The sequence below is a fragment of the Peromyscus eremicus genome, chromosome 7 (assembly GCF_949786415.1).
Source record: "Peromyscus eremicus chromosome 7, PerEre_H2_v1, whole genome shotgun sequence".
NCBI classification, from domain to species: Eukaryota; Metazoa; Chordata; class Mammalia; order Rodentia; family Cricetidae; genus Peromyscus; species Peromyscus eremicus.
Window position 1 is genome coordinate 59,676,311 of NC_081422.1, and position 18,141 is coordinate 59,694,451.

General features: G+C 52.7%; 1 protein-coding gene across 3 annotated transcripts in view; it reads left to right on the top strand.

Moving 5' to 3' along the window:
• Positions 1-18,141, top strand: part of Igdcc3 (immunoglobulin superfamily DCC subclass member 3) — a 42,987-nt gene that overhangs the window by 18,964 nt on the left and 5,882 nt on the right. For all 3 annotated transcript variants that reach the window (XM_059266980.1, XM_059266979.1, XM_059266981.1), the window contains exons 3-6: positions 14,576-14,720; positions 15,081-15,211; positions 15,583-15,720; positions 17,033-17,191. In XM_059266980.1, the coding sequence (XP_059122963.1) occupies positions 14,576-14,720; positions 15,081-15,211; positions 15,583-15,720; positions 17,033-17,191 (573 nt within the window). The remainder of the gene's footprint in view (positions 1-14,575; positions 14,721-15,080; positions 15,212-15,582; positions 15,721-17,032; positions 17,192-18,141) is intronic.

The following is an 18,141-nucleotide window of genomic DNA, read 5'->3' on the forward strand; positions in this document are numbered from 1 at the left end:
ATGTAAGTAGTTCACAGCGGCAGGTGTTGTGAAGCCAAGCAGGCTTAAAAGGTCCCCAACAGCCTTAGGCAGAAGAAATAAGTCTAGGACAAAGATTTACTTAGAGCTATGAAGGAAAACATTGTGATCGCATCTAGGGCTAGGACCAGGGTTTCCACTAAACCTTGTTTCGGAATCGGAGAAGGAAAACAACAAGCTACATTTTGAAAGCATGCTTTTCACATGTGATTACAGCCAGTACTTGGTAACGTTAAACATGTTTGCTGCAGCCAGGAACGGCTTGGTGGCTGCTCATCCGTTCCCTCCAGTGTTGTTCCATTCTCTTCTGAGATAGGGTCTCATGTAGCCCAGGCTCGCTTGTAACTCCCTGTGTAGCAGAGGATAACCTTGAACGCCTCCTGGGTGCTAGGGTTATGCAGTACTGGGGATCGAACTCGGGGCTTTATGTGTGCGTGCTGATGATATCTGGGCTCCATCCCTAGCCCTCCATCCTTTGATGCTATTTCTCAAAGTCGATGGTTACTCCACGGAAGGAGTTGGCTGTGGCTGCCTGCAAATTTGTCGTAGAGACACGGACATTAGAAAAATCCTGCAGATGGAGGGAGAACTTTGTGGTAGGTGTCAAAAAGGTGACGCTCACTAAAACCAGGCATGGTGGCACACACCTCTAACCGTGGGCAGAACAGAGGGTAGAGAGAAGACACTCCTAATATGGAAGGGTGTGCTGTCCGTGTTACCCCCAAGACCCCTGTCTTTTTTGGTAGTGGTGCCAGATGCAACGGGAAGCATCTCACACAGCAGGACCATCATCGCCTTGCCCATCTGTATCAGTTTCCTTTAGTTCGGATTGATTTCCTGGCTGAGCTAACTGTCCTAATAGATGAAGAAACGCCTCAGGCTTGACTGGTTTCTGATGAGCAGTCTGTTCTCACCTTTCTGTGGCTGGAGCCCGTGTTGGTACCTATCAGCCCATCACCCTGCTATCGAAGCCCAGCGTTGGCCTCAGAACTTCGCTTCAGTGCTTCCGATTCAAATCCGCCTCCTGGCCTCGCTGACTTCCCCCTGCCGTTTTTTTTTTTTTTTTTTTCCTATTTCTTATAAGCTTTTCTGAGTCATCCTGCCCGTTCTCTGAGCTCTTCGGTGGCTTACAGTTGGTGACCCACAGGTGGGCACCAAAGTGGACAGTTTCCCCGGCTCTCCCGCCAATGGTTTCATGTGTTCTCACGAAATCTAATTAGGTCCTGGTGAATGCAGGCCTCGCCTGGCTCTCAGACTCAAGCGTGGAAGCGGGAGAGCAGAGGAGGTGACTGCGGATGGAGAAGGCTGGCTGAGGAGAGAGAGAAGGCCCTGCTCCCGTCTAGTCCACCATCTCTTTGGGGGACAGGAACTGCTGCCTCAGTTTCCCCTTACCAGAGCAGGGGGCCAGGCCTAGCTGGGGAATTCGAAGCGCTGGGGAGGGAGGGAGGGGGTGGCGGGAAATGGTGCTTTGCTCGCCCCAGCGACATCAAACCCTCGTTTGGCGTGCGAGGACAATGGCTGTCTTATTTTCTCCATTCGCCGCGCACAATGTCGGATTCTCTCATTCACCCGCGGTGGTGCGAGCGAGGTAATTAGCCAGTGCCATTCAGCGCGGACACTATTGCTATGCGGGGGGGACGAGGACGCCCGCGTCGGCCCGGATTAGCCGCGGGGCGGGGTGTGCAGCTGCGGCCACTTCAAAGGGGCCCGGCGGGCCGGGCGGGCTGTGGGAACCCGGGCTGCCTCCTGCGGGAGCGCCCGCCGCCCGCGCCCGCACCGCGCACCGGCATCGCGCCTTGCGCGTCTTGCGCTGGGGCTGCGCAGATTCCGGGGCCGCGGCTGTGCGGGGCCGCGGGGGCTGGTGTCGCTCCCCATCGCACTCCCACTTTCATCAGGACCTCAAGTGCTTTTCTCCCTTTGAGTCTCGGGAGTCAAAGGGCAAAGGGGGAGAAAGGAAGGAGGGGAGCGAGGGGGATGGGGAGCTTGACACAAAGCAATGACCTCCGAGGAGTGGAGCAGATGGTCCCACTTACTCCTGCCGCTGAGCGAGCGAGACTCTCAGGGCCCCCGGCTCGGGCCCTGACCTCGCCCGCCCGCCCCCCGAATGCCTCCACCCGGGCCCCGCGGGGGCTGCGCTCTGAAGGCTCCCCCACCGCCTGCTACCCTCTGCGCCTTGCCTTGCCTAGGGCGCTGGAGTCGGGATACTAGGACCAGCCGGCCTCTAGGAAGAGGTGGGGGGGCTGGGCTGAGAATCTGCCCTTGTGGCTGTTCTCAAGAACCTGCACAGGGCCAGAGGTGGCCACAACTAGCTAAGTATGTGAGTCCTCTCCTGGAGCTTTAGTAGAAACGGATTCTTGTCCCCTTCATCCACCCCAGACCAAGGAATCTGACAGTGGGGTACTGCCGTTTGCATTGTTAGACAGAACTCTGGGTTGTCGGAATCCATAACCCAGTTTGAGAACCGCGGTCTGTCCAACTTTTTAAATTTCACTGAAGAAGCTGAGGGGTAAAGCAGAGGACACTGTGCACAGGTGTGGACGGCAAGATGAGGACGACATGGGGACTTAGCTCGGTGCCTGTCTGGCATGTATGAAGGCAGTCCTTCATAAACAGGATCTCATCTCGTAGCCCGTATCTGTAATCCCAGCACCTGGGAAGTGGAGGCAGAAGGATCAGAAATTCAAGGTCGATCTCTGCTACATCAGGGTGCAGGCCAGCCTGCCCTAGAGGAGACCCTGTCTCAAAAGAAGAGGATAGGAACCACTGACCTCCTAGACCATTCAGAGTAGACTACACTTTATGAGGACTTACCGTTTATTATCTTTTGTGTCTGTTCTCAGGGCTACAAATAGGAAGGCAAGTTAGTCTGTTCTCCTTTCTCATGGAACTCGTAGGCCACAGGTGACGAGGCAGAAAGATATGTGGGCACTTGACTGATACAGTTTGATAAGGGCTGGGTGGGAGCTGTAGGCAATGCTGTTTCTTTTGGGAGACGTGGAAGATGGAAGGGTTTGCAAGGGAAAGTACAAAATAGTTCCAGGCCAAATGAAGAGAAAAGCAGAAAGAAAGAAAAAAAAGTGAGCATAAACTTCCATGGTATAGCCTGGTGCCCGGGTCTATACCTTTAATTCCAGCACTCAGGAGGCAGAGGCAGGCAGATGGATCTCTGAGTTTGAGGCCAGCCTCAAACATATGTCTACTTAGAGAGACCATGTCTTTTTTGTTTGTATGTATGTTTGTTTGTTTTTTCCAGACATGGTTTCTCTGTGTAGTTTTGGTACCTGTCCTGGATCTCACTCTGTAGACCAGGCTGGCCTCGAACTCACAGAGATCCACCTGCCTCTGCCTCCCGAGTGCTGGGATTAAAGGTGTGCGCCACCACTGCCAGGTGTGAGACCATGTCTGGGGGTGGGGGGCACAGGTTGCTAGGGAGATGGCTCAGTGCTTAAGAGCACTTGCTGTTTTTACAGAGGACCTGGGTTGGGTTCTCTGTATCTTATAACCATCCTTAATTCCAGTTCCAGTGGATCTGGTGCCCTCTTCTGGCCTCTGAGGTCACCTATTCATGTAGAAAGAATACTCATACATATAAAAAAAAACTAATAAATCTTTTTAAAAAATCAAAACAACCATGATATATTCAGGGGAGGACACTTATCTCATATGACCGAGTAAAAATCATGTGATTACAGAATTGCTGTCTTTTGAGCATAGAGAGATGAAAGCCCCTAATAAAGAAGACCATGAATGCCAATCTAAGTAGAGTCCCCTGATAAACAGCACCAGAGAGACATTAACCACGCTTTAAGAACATCGTGGCTTTGGGATATTTGGGAAGAGGGACAGGAGACCGAAAGAGAGAAGGGTGTAGGTGGGTGTGCTTTTACCGCAGCAGTTGCAAGTGATGAGATCCTAAACCAAGGCCGTGTAGGGAAGAAAACAGAGAATAAATCGGGATCAGTTAGCCTTGGGAGGGAGGGAGGTGGGTCAGTGACTCCTTTGTTTATAACCTGGCCTCCTGGCACATGATGAGGCTACTAATAAAGTATACAGGAAGAAGAGACTCTCCACCGAGTGGGTCTGATGGTTCCTGTGACTTCATGGGAAAACTTTTAAAACCCACTGTAAATGGTTCCTAAGTTGTTAGGAGACCTCCAACCACTGTTCCACTCTAGCCAAGAAACTCCATCGTCCTCCCGGGGCTATGGACCTCTTGCCTCCTGAAAATAGATATGTCTTGTTCTAGGGTTATTGGGGTGGAGGGCCTACAGGTCTCCATCTGTTAGGTTTGGTGTTGAGGCACCAGAGATTCCAGGAAACAACAGTGTGCTTTGAGATATAATGCAGAAGTGCTCTTCGCTGGATGGGGAGGGGACATTGCCTAGTGTTGTCCTAGATCCTTTTAAAGTTTTTAATTGTGTGTATGTGTGTGCATGAATGCAGATGCTCATGGAGGTCAGAAGCCAGATCTCCCTTGAGCTGTGTTATGTGAGGGTAAGCTTCTCAACAAGGAAGCCGGGAAACACACTCAGGTCCTTTGCAAGAACAGTAGATGCTCTTAACCACTTAGGCCACCTCTCTAGTCTTTAAGAAAACAACAACAACAACAACAAAAGACCCCAAGGTCTCATGTAGCCTAGGCTGGTCTCAAACTCAATATGTTGCAAAGAATGACCTTGAACTTCTGATCTTCCCGCTTTTCCTCCTGAGTGCTGAGAGTAGATGTATGTGGTGCTGGGGATGGGACTCAGGGCTCTGTACATACAGGGCGAGCACTCTACCAACGGAGCTATGTCCCCGGCCCTGTTTTAAGAATCTTAGAGCCGGGTGGTGGTGGCACAGGCCTTTAATCCCAGCACTCGGGAGGCAGAGCCAGGCGGATCTCTGTGAGTTCGAGGCCAGCCTGGGCTACAGTGTGAGATCCAGGACAGGCTCCAAAGCTACACAGAGAAACCCTGTCTCAAAAAACAAACAAACAAAAACAAACAAACAAAAAGTTTAAAACTTTGGGGTGGGGATTTAGCTCAGTGGTAGAGCGCTTGCCCTGGGTTCGGTCCTCAGCTCAAAAAACAAAAAAACAAACAAACAAACAAAAAAAGAATCTTAGATATTCTCTTTTCCATCTTTAGGTCTGGATTTTAGGTATTACCTTTTCTATCCTCCTCCACTTCCGTTTTACAGACAAGTAAAACCAAGGTTGGACTTGTTTGGTCCGAGGATACATAGGCTGGTCAGAGCCGTGCCTGATCCAGCTCGCCTCTCTTACCTAACCTCTACTCCATCAATCCCTACAAATCCTAATATATGGCTCTGGAAATTCGGGGGAAGTGTCTGTTTTTATTGAGTCGTCCTGGTGGTCATGTGAAAGCAATTTACTTAATAGCTCCAGCCTGGGCCCCCTAACCAGACGTCCTTCCGGGAGGTGAGAGAGATCCGGTGTCCGGACCAGAACAACGGAAGTTAAGGATATGGTGGGACCTGGCAGGTTTACATAAGGAAGATTGGTGACCCTGACACTAACAGAGACACACAGTCTGCCTAGAGAGGCTCTGCTAGACCTGGGCATTTTCAAAGCCAAAGCAGAGATTCACCCCCTAGGTCCACCCCCACCCCCTTCCCTGCACCCCGGGCTGCACTTGGTGCCTTGAAGGTTGTTACATCTGGGTAACACTTTGTACCTCAACAACCTTAACTCCCCAGCTGGACAGAGGGAAAAACAAAACAAAACTTAGGCCCAGAGAAGGACTTTGACTTTACCAAGACTGAATAAGCAGTTATTTGAAGAGTTGGGTCAGGCCTCTCTCTCCCCCACAGAAACCACTGATATTTCACCATGCTTTGCCCTCCCAGCCTGAGGGAAAAAAATCCCACTGGGGTATCCTGGGCCTCCCCACTCTGGAAAGATCTGTACCTCAGATTCTCTAATGGGAAGAGTTGGACTTGCTTAGAAAAGAGCCAGCTGGGACCAGCGCATCGTGGCTATTTATTTACCTGTGTTAATAGAATTTAGGGGCCATTAGTGTGGTGATAACACCACCTTATCGTGGTGCTTTTCTGCATTAGTTACACTCTATAAAACCACCAAGCCCGGGGCCAATTAAACGAAAGTGAAGCTTGCTGTGTGTGGGCATCTCTTAAAAGTGGTCAGGAGTGATGGGGGCAGGGTCTAGATGTAGGGCACCCATGTGTCTCCCTGTGGGCATGTCAGTCGTACATTGAGCAGCACGTGAATGTGTATTTTCTTACTGAGGGCAGCTGGGATGCTGGGAAAGAACTCTGGATTTGGAGTCAGCCCACCTTGAGTTCAAACACCTGCCTTAATTCCAGTGATTATCTGGGTGATCTTTATCAAATTCGTAACTTCTCTGAGCCCTAGAAAAGCTATCAATCTCTACCTCACATGGTTATTATGCTAACATAAGTCATATGGGCCTGTTTTTTTTTTTTTTATTGTTTGTTTTTCTTTCAAGGCAGGGTTTCTCTGTGTAGCTGTAAGTTCCTGGCTGTCCTGGAACTTACTTTGTAGACCGGGCTGGCCTTGAACTCAGAGATCACCAGCCTCTGCCTCCAAAGTGCTGGGAATCAAGGTGTGTGCCCGGCTCCCAGGGCCTGTTTTCAGAGCCATGTTTTAAAATCTTTGTTCTATGTATGTGGCTGTTACTGTTACGGTTGCGTCTGGTACTGTCAGAGGCCAGAAGAGGGCATTGGATCCCCTGCAGTGATACACTATTGTGAGCCACAGTATGGGTGCTGGACATCAAAACTGGGTTCTCTGGAAGAGCAGCCCATGCCCTCCACTGCTGAGCGGCCATCTCTCCAGCCTTCACAGCCCTGTTTTTTTGACAGCACATAAGAGCCTGGTGATTTCACTAGGCGTTTTTCAGAATGGGAACAGAGTAGTGCCCAGGGGTGGGGCAGCTTTGTTCCTGGGAGGCCGGAGAGTGTGACGTTGGCACTCCCGTTATTCTGTGTGTGTGTCTTGAATGAATGCTCAGAGTGGGCTCAGCGGCTCTGTTGTGTGACTGGGACAGGTGACTTGTACTTCCTGAAGCGAACCCCGGACATATGTTCACCTGATACGTGGCATGAAAACAGGACAAAATACTTGAAATTGGGTCTGCTTTTGAAATCGTGGTGGAAGGACTCAAGGAGCTGGAGTTGAGGTGGGGGTGGGGGCTTCCTTACATTTCCTCTGTCCCCCCCTCACCCCCACCCAGCACCTCCCAGGGCTCCAGAGGCCACCGCCATGTGTCACATCCACCCTTAGGCACACATACTTAATAGGCAAGCACGCCCTCTCCAGGCATACTTCACATCCTCCATGGGAGGCTGGAGGACGAGCCATCCAGGGAAGAGCTGGGGCCTCCAAACTTCCAGGCTAGGTGATTAAGTGCAGGGCTTTGAGGAGTTTTATTCTCCTTGGCCCCAGCCCCCTGGGCTCCCCTGCCATCCTGCCTTAGGCCTACTGTGGTATCAAAGTCTGGAGGTTCCCCCCGTCTTGTAGCGGCCAGTAGTTGGAAACACAGGCTTTCCTAAGGAGAATGCAACCCCCTCCACACACCATCCCGCACCACTCCCCCTTCCAGGCCCCCGTTTGTCAGAGGCGGCTGCAGAGGGGCGAGCTGTGGATTTATGGCTGGGGACTTGAAAGACAAAGTTGCCTTTTGTGTTGGAATTGGGGCCAGGGTAGGGGAGATTGGTGAGCTGGTGGTGGAGCCAAGGGGTGGGAGAGAGAGCCTGGGGTTCAGGGGCCCAAGAAGGGGTCAGAAGCTGGAGGAGCGGGCTGAGGGATGCAGGGGTTTCTCAGCAGGGTCACCTGGCAAAAGCTGGCCCGCAAAGCCCAGCAGGCTTCTGAGCCGACCACAGTCTTATGATGCTGTCTGTAGGTCCATCTACCCTCCTCTACTATTTCAGCATCACACAACGCTTCCCATTTCCTAGTGCACTTTTGGATTCAGAACACACACACACACACACACACACACACACACACACACACACACACACCCCGCTCCAGCCACCGTGAAGTCCACAGGACTACTGAGTTGTTGATGACCACAGCTGGTCAGGGTGTGTTCCTTAACAGAGCTAAGGGCTAAGGGGGATCTGCATGACGGGGAAATGTGAACAGTGTTAGGAGGAGTGAGCCAGAAACCTGTGGCCAGATAACTGTGTTTAAAGGCCAGTACTTCCCACCCCTGGGGTAAAGGCAGCAGTACACCAACTGCCCCAGGACCCCAGCATCCCTCACCATCTCTGCCCTCCTTCCCCTGGGCTTTTTGGAACGGGGCATTTACAGAAGTGTGTGTCCCTGGGATTAAAGAGCATGTGAGGTGGGCCCTCCAGAGTCCAAATCCCACTAGGCCTCACTGCTGGTTCTGCTGAACGGGGTCTGGACGGAGGCCAGAGTCGCCATTGGTGCCTAGTTCAGCAGGTGTTTTAACTACGCCTTAGAGAGCCACATCCAACACGGGGAATGAGCCCGACCAATAAAGGCATGAGTTTATGGGCTTCATAAACATTTTACTAGAGAAATCAAGGCCTCGATTACCCAGCGGCCTCTTCCAACTGACAGCTTGTCTCCGTGAAACCTCCAAGCAGAAGTCGCTAGAAGAGACCACACTCTAGTTAACACCCCATTGCCCCTCACCCCCAGGAACTCCTCCCCATTCACTGTCCTCTTGCAAATTCTCTTCAGTCCCATCTCTGGAGGAGGACTCGAGACTCCTGCCTCTGCTTTGTCCTCTGCAGGGAAAGACTGCTTGACCCGTGATGGAGTCATTAGCCTCCAACCTTGCTCTTTCACTACCGTGTAGCTCTTTTAGCTTAGTTTTCCTGACCCCCTCCAACAGGGGTAGCAGCAGGCCTTGAGAGGAGCACACCCATTTTATAAATGGAAAAACAGAGGTTCTGAGAACCAGGTGGAATGGCACATAACTCTCATGCCAGCCCTTGGGAGGCAGAGGCAGGTGGATCTCTGTGAGTTTAAGGCCAGTACTTCCCACCCCTGGGAAGTGAGTTCCAAGCCAGCTAGAGCTATATAGTGAGGCCCTGTCCCAAAACAAAACAAAAAAACAAAAAGCGAGCAAGAGAGAAGTTCTGAGAGATGGTATCACTTGTCCAAGCTCTCAGAGTTCATGATAGTGAGCTGAAGTTAGGGTGAACTGTAGCGTTGAACTTTGAACTCCATTCTGTGTGATTCCAGAGTCTTCCGTGACGTCTGTACCACTACTCCAAAGAGTTCTTAGCAAATATTTACTACTGACTTGGTGCAGGATAGAATCTTGCCATGTGAAGCCACCTGGCTCACAGGTCGACATCCCAAATGTGCACCTTGTCCTGTTTCTGTGTGCATATGGCCAAGAGGAGGGCAAGCTGTGAGAGACAGGGGCAGGACAGGAATGAAGATGGAGAGAAGAGGGGCAGCAGTGAGAAAGAGGAAGAGAGAAGCAGTTAGGTCTCTGAAGCCTTGAGATGAGCACTATAGACAGAACTTTGTGATGACCGAAATTCCATTGGGGCTGCCCCATAGCCAATAGCCAATAGTCAATAGCCAACTTATGGAATAGACCTCTTTGATGACCGAAATTCCATTGGGACTGCGCCATAGTCAATAACCAACTTATGGAATAGACCTCTTTGATGACCGAAATTCCATTGGGACTGTCCCATAGCCAATAGCCAATAGCCAATAGTCAATAGCCAACTTATGGAATAGAACTTTGTGATAATGAAATTCCATTGGGGCCGCCCCATAGCCAATAGCCAATAGCCAACATGGCTGTGGAGCATTTAAAAAGTGCCCATAAGTCTAAGGAACAGAATTTACATTTTCTGTTTTGTTTTTGTTTTTGTTTTGTTTTCAAGACAGGGTTTCTCTGTATAATAGCTTTGGAGCCTATCCTGGAACTCCCTCTGTAGACCAGGCTGGCCTCAAACTCAGAGATCCACCTGCCTCTGCCTCCTGATTGCTGGGATTAAAGGCGTTCGTCACCACGCCCAGCTCTCTTTTGCTTTTTTTTTTTTTTTAAGTTGCTAATCCAGTGGTTTTTTTTTTTTTTTTTTTTTTGGTTTTTCGAGACAGGGTTTCTCTGTGTAGCTTTGCGCCTTTCCTGGAACTCACTTGGTAGCCCAGGCTGGCCTCGAACTCACAGAGATCCGCCTGGCTCTGCCTCCCGAGTGCTGGGATTAAAGGTGTGCGTCACCACCGCCTGGCTCCCAGTGTGTATTTTGTATTTATAGGATATCTCAGTTTTACCTGGGTGCATATCAAGTGTCTCATAGCTTACCACTATACTGTCAGTCCTGTAGCAGTGGGCTGTGAGTCCTCAAATTCCAATCAGTTGTAAATTGTAGATTGAATATACATATATGTGGTTTTGTGTGTGTGTGTGTGTGTGTGTGTGTGTGTGTGTGTTTAGCCTCCAGGATCTTCGGATAAGTCTTCACAGTGATCCCGACTCTAATGAGTGTATGAGAATGGGGCATTCAGCTCTCAGGGACCCCCACTCCCCAGCTACTAACTTTGGCAAAGTCTAAGTTTTCCAAATATGTCCACAGCTCTTTTTTATCATCACACACCAGATAGTAATCTGGCTGCAGCCAGAAGGTGGGAGACCTGAGCTTCCTTCCCAATGCTCTGCCTTGACCTGTCACTGCCCCCTGCGTCCCCCTGGAGCCTGTCTAATCAAATCCAGGCCTGACCTCTGCAAAGGCCCTGGACCAGGCAATAAGTTGCCTCCCGGAGCTGCTGTAGATCTGGTTCTCAGGAGATCCCGTCCCTCGGGTGATTTATAGGGGTGTCCAGGAACATTGCCTGTCGTTTCCGTTCCCTTCCAACCGAGGACTGCTGGCCTCACTTTCAGCCCCTCCGGCCTCTGCCATAACCTGCTGTACCCATGGTGGGTCCCAGGGAGCTGGAAGACCCTTTTCAAAGGGCCAGGGCCAGGGTGCCTGCCATCTTCTTTCCCCTGATGCGTCCTTTGGCCCTCACACCTAGCAGGGCTCCCACCTACTTCATCGCCTCTCCTGTCACCCAGCTTGAAGAGAGGGACCCCAAACTGTCCTCAGAGGACCAACAAGTGTACAAATATCTCACAACAAACAAACAGCACACACACACACACACACACACACACACACACACACACACAAGACTGTTTATGATGCATAAACTAGGTCACTCAGTGAGCCCAGGCTGACCAGGGAGTCAGTGAAGGACAGGAAGAGGCCAGGGAAGCAGAAGCCTTGGTGATAAGCGCACATCTGACAGGCCAGCTGGACTCCCCAGGTGAAGCTGAGGAACTAGCTCTGTCTATGCTCTTGACCTTCCCTCTAGCCTTTAAGAAAAGCCTGGCCGGGGCTGGAGAGATGGTCCAGTTTAGAACACTGGCTGTTCTTCCAGAGGACCCGGGTTCAATTCCCAGCATCTACGTGGTGGCTCACAACTGTCTGTAACTCCAGTTCCAGGGGATCTGACCCCCCTCTTTTGGTCTATTTGAGCAACAGGCACACACAGATACCTATATTTTTGTTTGTTTATTTTTTCAAGACAGAGTTTCTCTGTGTAGCCCTGACTGTTTTGGAACTCCCTCTGTAGACCAGGCTGGCCTCAAACTCACAGAGATCCACCTGCCTCTGCCTCCCGAGTGCTGGGATTAAAGGGTTGCGCCACAATCACCCAGCCTAAATAGTATCTTTTAAAAAAAAGAAGAGGAGGAGGAGGAGGAAGAGAAGGAGGAGGAGGAGGAGGAGGAGGAGGAGGAGGAGGAGGAGGAGGAGCCTAGTTTACCATATAGTCTGCTGCAGGGTTTCCTGGCCTTGGAGAGAAAGGAAGCTGGCTGAGGTACTAAGGCACACCCCTGCAGAAGGCCTGGGCTTCAGGGCCCCTTTTACAAGACAAAAGGATTCGCTTCAAAATGGTTTCCAAGCGTTTTTGGACAAGCAAAGCAACCCAGTAAGACGTCACACAGGATCTGCCAGGCCACTCCAGTGAAGACAGTGAGGGCCGGGCGCCACCCCCCCAGGACCTTTAGGAGTCCAGTGACCCTACAGGTCTGAGGACTGACTCCTTGCCCGTCCCCTTCCAGCATCAGTGCTGCTTTCCAGCATCTTTATACTCCACCACGCTGTGCTGGTAGTTTCCTTCTGAGGTTGGGGTTTGAGGGAGGGCTCCCCGTAAAGGCCAGACTCCGCCATCCCAGCACCCAGACCTGAAAAGCAGCAGCTTCTTCCATGTCTCTCCTCAGACCAGTTCTAGGGGCTCCAGGGAGTCCAGCCTGGGGGCCTAGAGGCACAAAAGACTTGGTTCCATAATGAGGAGGCCTCTGCGGTCAGCAGAACCATCAGTCCGCGCCCCAGGTCGGGGATGGGGGGCTAGGGAGATACAGCTCCTTTCCAGCTGGAGTGAGAAGCGGGCATCAGCTCCTACTTAGGCAGAGTCTGGGTGAGGGAGCAAGACTCTGGAGCCCAAGTGCTCTCTCCTCCACCCCAAGACCTGTCTCCAGCCCTACCTTCCTGGAGGTTGAGCTGGACAGGGCCCCAGAGACTTCTCAACCTCCACTCCTGAGGCCTGGGTTGACCCACAGGCCTTTGGCCAAGCACAGCCTTTGGCCTGAGGCAGGGCAGGCTGACCTCTGGCTGCTCCCTGGGGATCCTCTCATCAAGCCTGATGGGGTCCCCAGCTGGACCACTTGCCCTTCCCTCTCAAACCCAGGCTCCAAAGTCCTGTCCACAAGAGCTTTACCCACAGGAAGACACTCGTGATTGATTACCTTACACAACACCAGAAACGCATACCCGCCGTGGTAGCTGGCAGATTCAAACCCCTACCGTTGTCCAGATGGGGACAGTTAGGCCAGATACAGGAGACAGAGCCAGGCTTCCCAGCAAACACCCAGCCCGGAACACGTGTACAAGGATTTGTGCACACACATCCACCACACTCCCAGGAGGCCAGCAGAGAGGAGGAGGCTGGGCAGGGGATTTTTATGCATGTTTATATTTAATGAACCACAAGCAAATGAGATGGAGAACGGCCACAAAGGAGCCAGCCCCCAGAGACTCCTGAGGGGAAGGCACAAAGGCTCGTCCTCATCCTTTCAAGCTGCTGAGCTGCCATGGAGTCCAGGGCAGGACTGTGGGTTGAGGGAACCTGAGCGGGGACATTGGGACCACGAGGAGGGCTGTCCCGGCATGCCAGGGAGCCTAGAGCAGGGACAGCCAGCAACAAGCTCCGGGGTCCCTGCTGCTGGGGGTTGGGGGGACTCATTCTAGGAGGGAGGGAGCCACTGCCCCAACTGATGGAGTGCCAGAGGGGAGGGGCTGTAGCCTGGACAGATGGTGTCCCGCCTTCCTGCACTTGAAGCAAAGTGGATTTTAATGAAATCTCGGTCCGGGTGCTGAAGCTGGGAGCGCGTATGGGAGGGGCCTTTCCCCAGGTTTTCAGTGTGGGGCCTGAGCCAGGGTGGGAGCAGGGTGGGAAGAACACTTAACCAGCTGGGGGTACAAGGGGGCACCATGGCCCCCTCTGTAGATCAGAGTTTAAGTGTGAGTCTGATCCCCAAAAGGTGGGGAGGGGGTCCTTGAATATTTATGACACATTGAAATGTAGATTGGTGGGTTTGACAGTCTTCTGAGAGGCCTGTCACCTTGCGTGGATACACTACCCTCTTGGGGCTCTGGTGGAGACTGCAGAATTGCCTGTAGGGGGGAGAGGACAAGGAAGGAAGGAAAAAAAAAAAGATAGAAAGCCACTGGGCCCTGGTCAGGAAGAGGCTGGCAATGTCCCCGCAAGGCCACAGTGGTGAACCAGTTCCCTGTCTGGGACTCGGTTTCCAGTTGTGTAGAATGTGGCACACATTGCTCAGGTCACAGCAGATCAAAACAGGGTAGCCAGTTTGGGAGGAGTGCCTTTCTCTAGGTGGCCTTCGTGAGTGGGGTCTGAGAGACCCTTTCCTCCCCGGGGAGCCTCCCACAGCCCGCATATACCTTAATAGAGCTTCGTCACTCTGCTCTGGTTTTGATTTTTTGAGACAGAGTTTCTGTATGTAACAGGCTGTCCTGGAACTTGCTCTGTAGACCAGGCTGGCCTTGAACTCACAGAGATCTACTTCTGCCTCCTGAGTGCTGGGATTAAAGGCGTGCGCCACCACCGCCCATTCAAGCTTCGTCATTCTGGAATTGGTCTGCCAAGCATGTCCACCCTACAGCCAAGGGAAGCCATAAATACAGCCCAGCACAATGTTGTAAATGTATATTCAAAACATTACTATTATTATTATTATCATTTTGCCTTTTCTTGGTAACTCGATTGTATGGTTCTCGGCCGTGAACTTTGTGTAGGACAATGTCTTGTCTCGGTATCTCCTCCTCAGGTCTCTTAAAGATTATGTCATCTCTGGGATCAGAGTGTTGCCTACCCATGGTGGGGAGGGCTGGTAATGTCTCTTAAGCTACTGTCCTGCCTTAAACAGATGGCACCTCAGTGCGTGACCCCTCATCTTTCCCTCTGCACCTCCACAGTGCACCTTATCTGCCCCCCCTTCTGTTTTCCCAGCCATGTCGGACTTCCATGTGCACCCCCAGGCCACCATAGGTGAGGAGGGGGGTGTGGCCCGCTTCCAGTGCCAGATCCATGGGCTTCCCAAGCCCCTGATCACGTGGGAGAAGAACAGAGTCCCCATTGACACGGACGATGAGAGGTGAGCCTCTAATGGGAAGGACTGAGAGGCTGACTGAGGTACTGACTGGAAGATGACTGTGGAGGTCTTGTGTGTGCCACCAGTGCCCACAGCCCGGGACACTGCTATTTATGCAAGCTACAGTCAGAATTGGGGGTCCACATGGTTTCCTGGGCCCAGACTCTAGGCTCATGAAAGTGTGTGTGAGGATTGTGTGTGGTTGTTATCAAGATTAGGAGGGTATATCCACCTGGGAGGGTCCCAGTGAACGTCTGGGATCACAACTGTATGGTTGGGTTAGTGTCCACATCTCAGTTTATGTCCCGTGACTTGAGGCTGCAATGACCCGTGCTGGTAGTCAACTGTGCCCTCCCCTCACAGGTACACATTACTGCCCAAGGGGGTCTTGCAGATAACAGGACTTCGGCCTGAGGACAGCGGTGTCTTCCATTGTGTGGCCTCAAACATAGCCAGTGTGCGGGTCAGCCACGGGGCCAGGCTCACCGTGTCAGGTGAGCTCCTTCGGCCTGCCCAGTTCCTTCAGTCACCCCAGTTGGTCTACTCCCAGACAGACCCAGTTCCCCAGTGTGACCGAGTGTGTATGGAAGCCCTGTGAGCACCGGCCAGAGGCAGCTGAGGCTGGTCTCTAGCCCGCCTCCCTTCCAGAGAAGCATGTCTTCCCAGAGATCCCTGGGCTCCCCCAATGATGGAGGTGTGGCTGGGAGAGGAAAGATGGTTGTCGGGACCCTCAGGTTCCCCCAACATCTCCTTGTCCTCAAAACTTGGTTTGGGACTGGTATGTGTGTATCCAGGGTCATGAGTGGGAGCCAGGAAATGGAAAAGCTTCCAGCTGGAATAAGGGAATGTGGTCTTCTCCTCTCAGGCTCAGGCTCCGGGGCCTACAAGGAGCCCACCATCCTTGTGGGGCCTGAGAACCTCACCCTGACGGTGCACCAGACCGCAGTGCTGGAGTGTGTCGCCACGGGCAACCCGCGCCCCATTGTGTCCTGGAGCCGCCTGGGTGAGCCTTATCCATAGCCCCAGCTCTTTGGCCAGCCTACCCCCTGGGAGGGCTGGTCTCATGGTCTCATCACCCAGCTCTGGGGGACTTTAAAGTGTATTTGTCCTCCCCAAGGGTCAATCCCCTCCCTGTGGCCTGGGGAGGGGCTGAGTTTCTCGGGAGGGTCAGCCTGCTGCTGCATTCTCTGTCTCCCTGCGGGGCTGGCTTAGTTCCCTGGGTTACCGAGTATAGACAGTTCTCCCTCAGTGTCTCTCCAGCCCCCAGAGCTCTCTGCAGCCCTCAGCACCCAGTCCCTCCCGCCCCACCCTCTATGCCCTGGCCACACACCCCCGGTTACGCAATCCTATGCCTTCAAAATCTCAGCCAGCGTCCCACCCTGGCTCTGCTCTCCCCTCTCAGGGATTGCCTGCTCCCAAGTCGCCCCAGCCAGAATCCCCAGGCAACAGAAGAAAGCCGTGAAAGGGTGCAGATGGGCCGAGAGGTCACTGGGGGAAGGAGCCTCTACAGGGGTGGGGTGGGCCCGCATTCACAAGGAGACCACGCCACACTAGCAGCTGAGTGATGGGGGAAGGAGGGGCCCTGTGGGATAATGGAGTAGATTTCACCACTTCAGGGCCTGAATGGGGAGCTGTCTCCTTGTGTTCTGGCTCTGCTAATCTGATCCCTGGGGTGGGGGGAGGGCCTGGGTCCCAGGGAGAGGCTGGAAAGGGTAGGCTACCATCAGGAGCCACTAGGCACTCCAGGGGCCATCTGCTCCATCATTTCCCAAAGTATGGCCTAGCAGGAGCAAAAGAATGGCTCAGGGGCCTAACAAGTGTGGGAAACAAAGCCAACCAAGGCTCTTTACTGAGGGACTTCTTAGAGCCTTTATATTCGTGGGCATGTGCCTCAGCATCCTGGAGTAGGACGGAGACACAGCCATGGAATTCACAACTGCCGATCAGATTCACATTCTCTGTGGATTCAAGGAGAAGGGACTAGAAATACTTAGGGACTGAAGCAGGAGGATGTCACCCTAGGCTGTGCAGTGAGATGCTGCTCACAAAACAAAAAAAAAAAAACAAAACATAAAAAGCAAGTGCGAAACCAGCTCGCCATCACCACGCTAGAATCAGGACACTGGCCCCCCTCTGCTGGGCTCGCGTGCTGAGTTTTTCTGCCACTTCTGGAGCTGTGCAGAGGGATGGTGCCAAAGCCATAGGCCCCGGGCTTTCCGAAAGACTGGTAAAGGGGCAAGCCTTCTGGAATATTCTCATCCTTCCCATCTTGCACACTCCTGACACTGCTCATTCTCCCTTCACTTCCATTGCAGATGGCCGTCCCATTGGGGTGGAGGGCATCCAGGTGCTGGGCACGGGGAACCTCATCATCTCAGATGTGACCGTCCAGCACTCAGGTGTCTACGTCTGTGCGGCCAACAGGCCTGGCACCCGGGTGAGGAGGACAGCCCAGGGCCGGCTGGTGGTACAAGGTACAGAGCAGCCAAGCCCTTCCCATGCCCCGCCCCCGCCTCCCCAGCATCTCTGGTTCATACCAGAGATCAGTACCTTCTATTCCTGCATTCCTGCAGCTGCCTGTCCTCACCCTAGCCTGTCCTAAGTCTCTGCCCGGGTCAAAGACACAGGTCTGCCCCAGAACACGAGTACTAGCCCCAGAGGGGTATGGCGTTCTCTGACTTACAGCCCATGAGAGTGCCACCCCTCCAGCTTGGAAAGCACCGCCACTTTCTGATATCAGCAGGTCCTTCCCCTGGCTCACACGTGGCCCTTCCCGTGGAGCCGTTTCATTCACACATGTGGCACTTCCACGCTCACACCTGCCTGCTGTGCGCTCCAGTGTGCCTGTCACCTCTCTCTCACGGAGCAGCTCCCAAGATGTGGGGCCCACAGCCAGCCTCAATTTCCATTTCCGGGCCTTTCCCCAGACCGCCTCTCCTCCTGTGGCATGGGAATGGAGATGGGAAATGGGGAAGTAGGAACTTAAATGCCGTTTGTTTCGCGTGCTATGTGCCGTTAATCCGTCCACAGGAAAGTGATGGAGTATTTTATTCTTGGGTGTTAATAGAGGCTTGAGGCCGTGCATTGGAGGGAAGTGGAATTGGGTGGTGAAGGGGGGGGCTCATCCGTCTCCTGTCATTACAGCCTTGGAGGTGCGGCCAGCCCTATTAGCACATTTATTTATTTAACAATTTCCTGAGCAGGGAGCTCAGCTTGATTGCTTTCGGATACAGATGTCAGTCTTTTAAATAGTCCTTAAGATGGAGTCCTATTCCTAGATGCTGGGCTGAGGGAAGAAGGGAGGGGCTTCTCCTGGCCTACCTAGAATACTCTTCTCTGACCCATTACTCCTTCCTCCTCACCCCCTCATTTGTGGCTGTCCCTGATTCCTCTCTACATGACCCCTATGACTCTCCATGCTTCC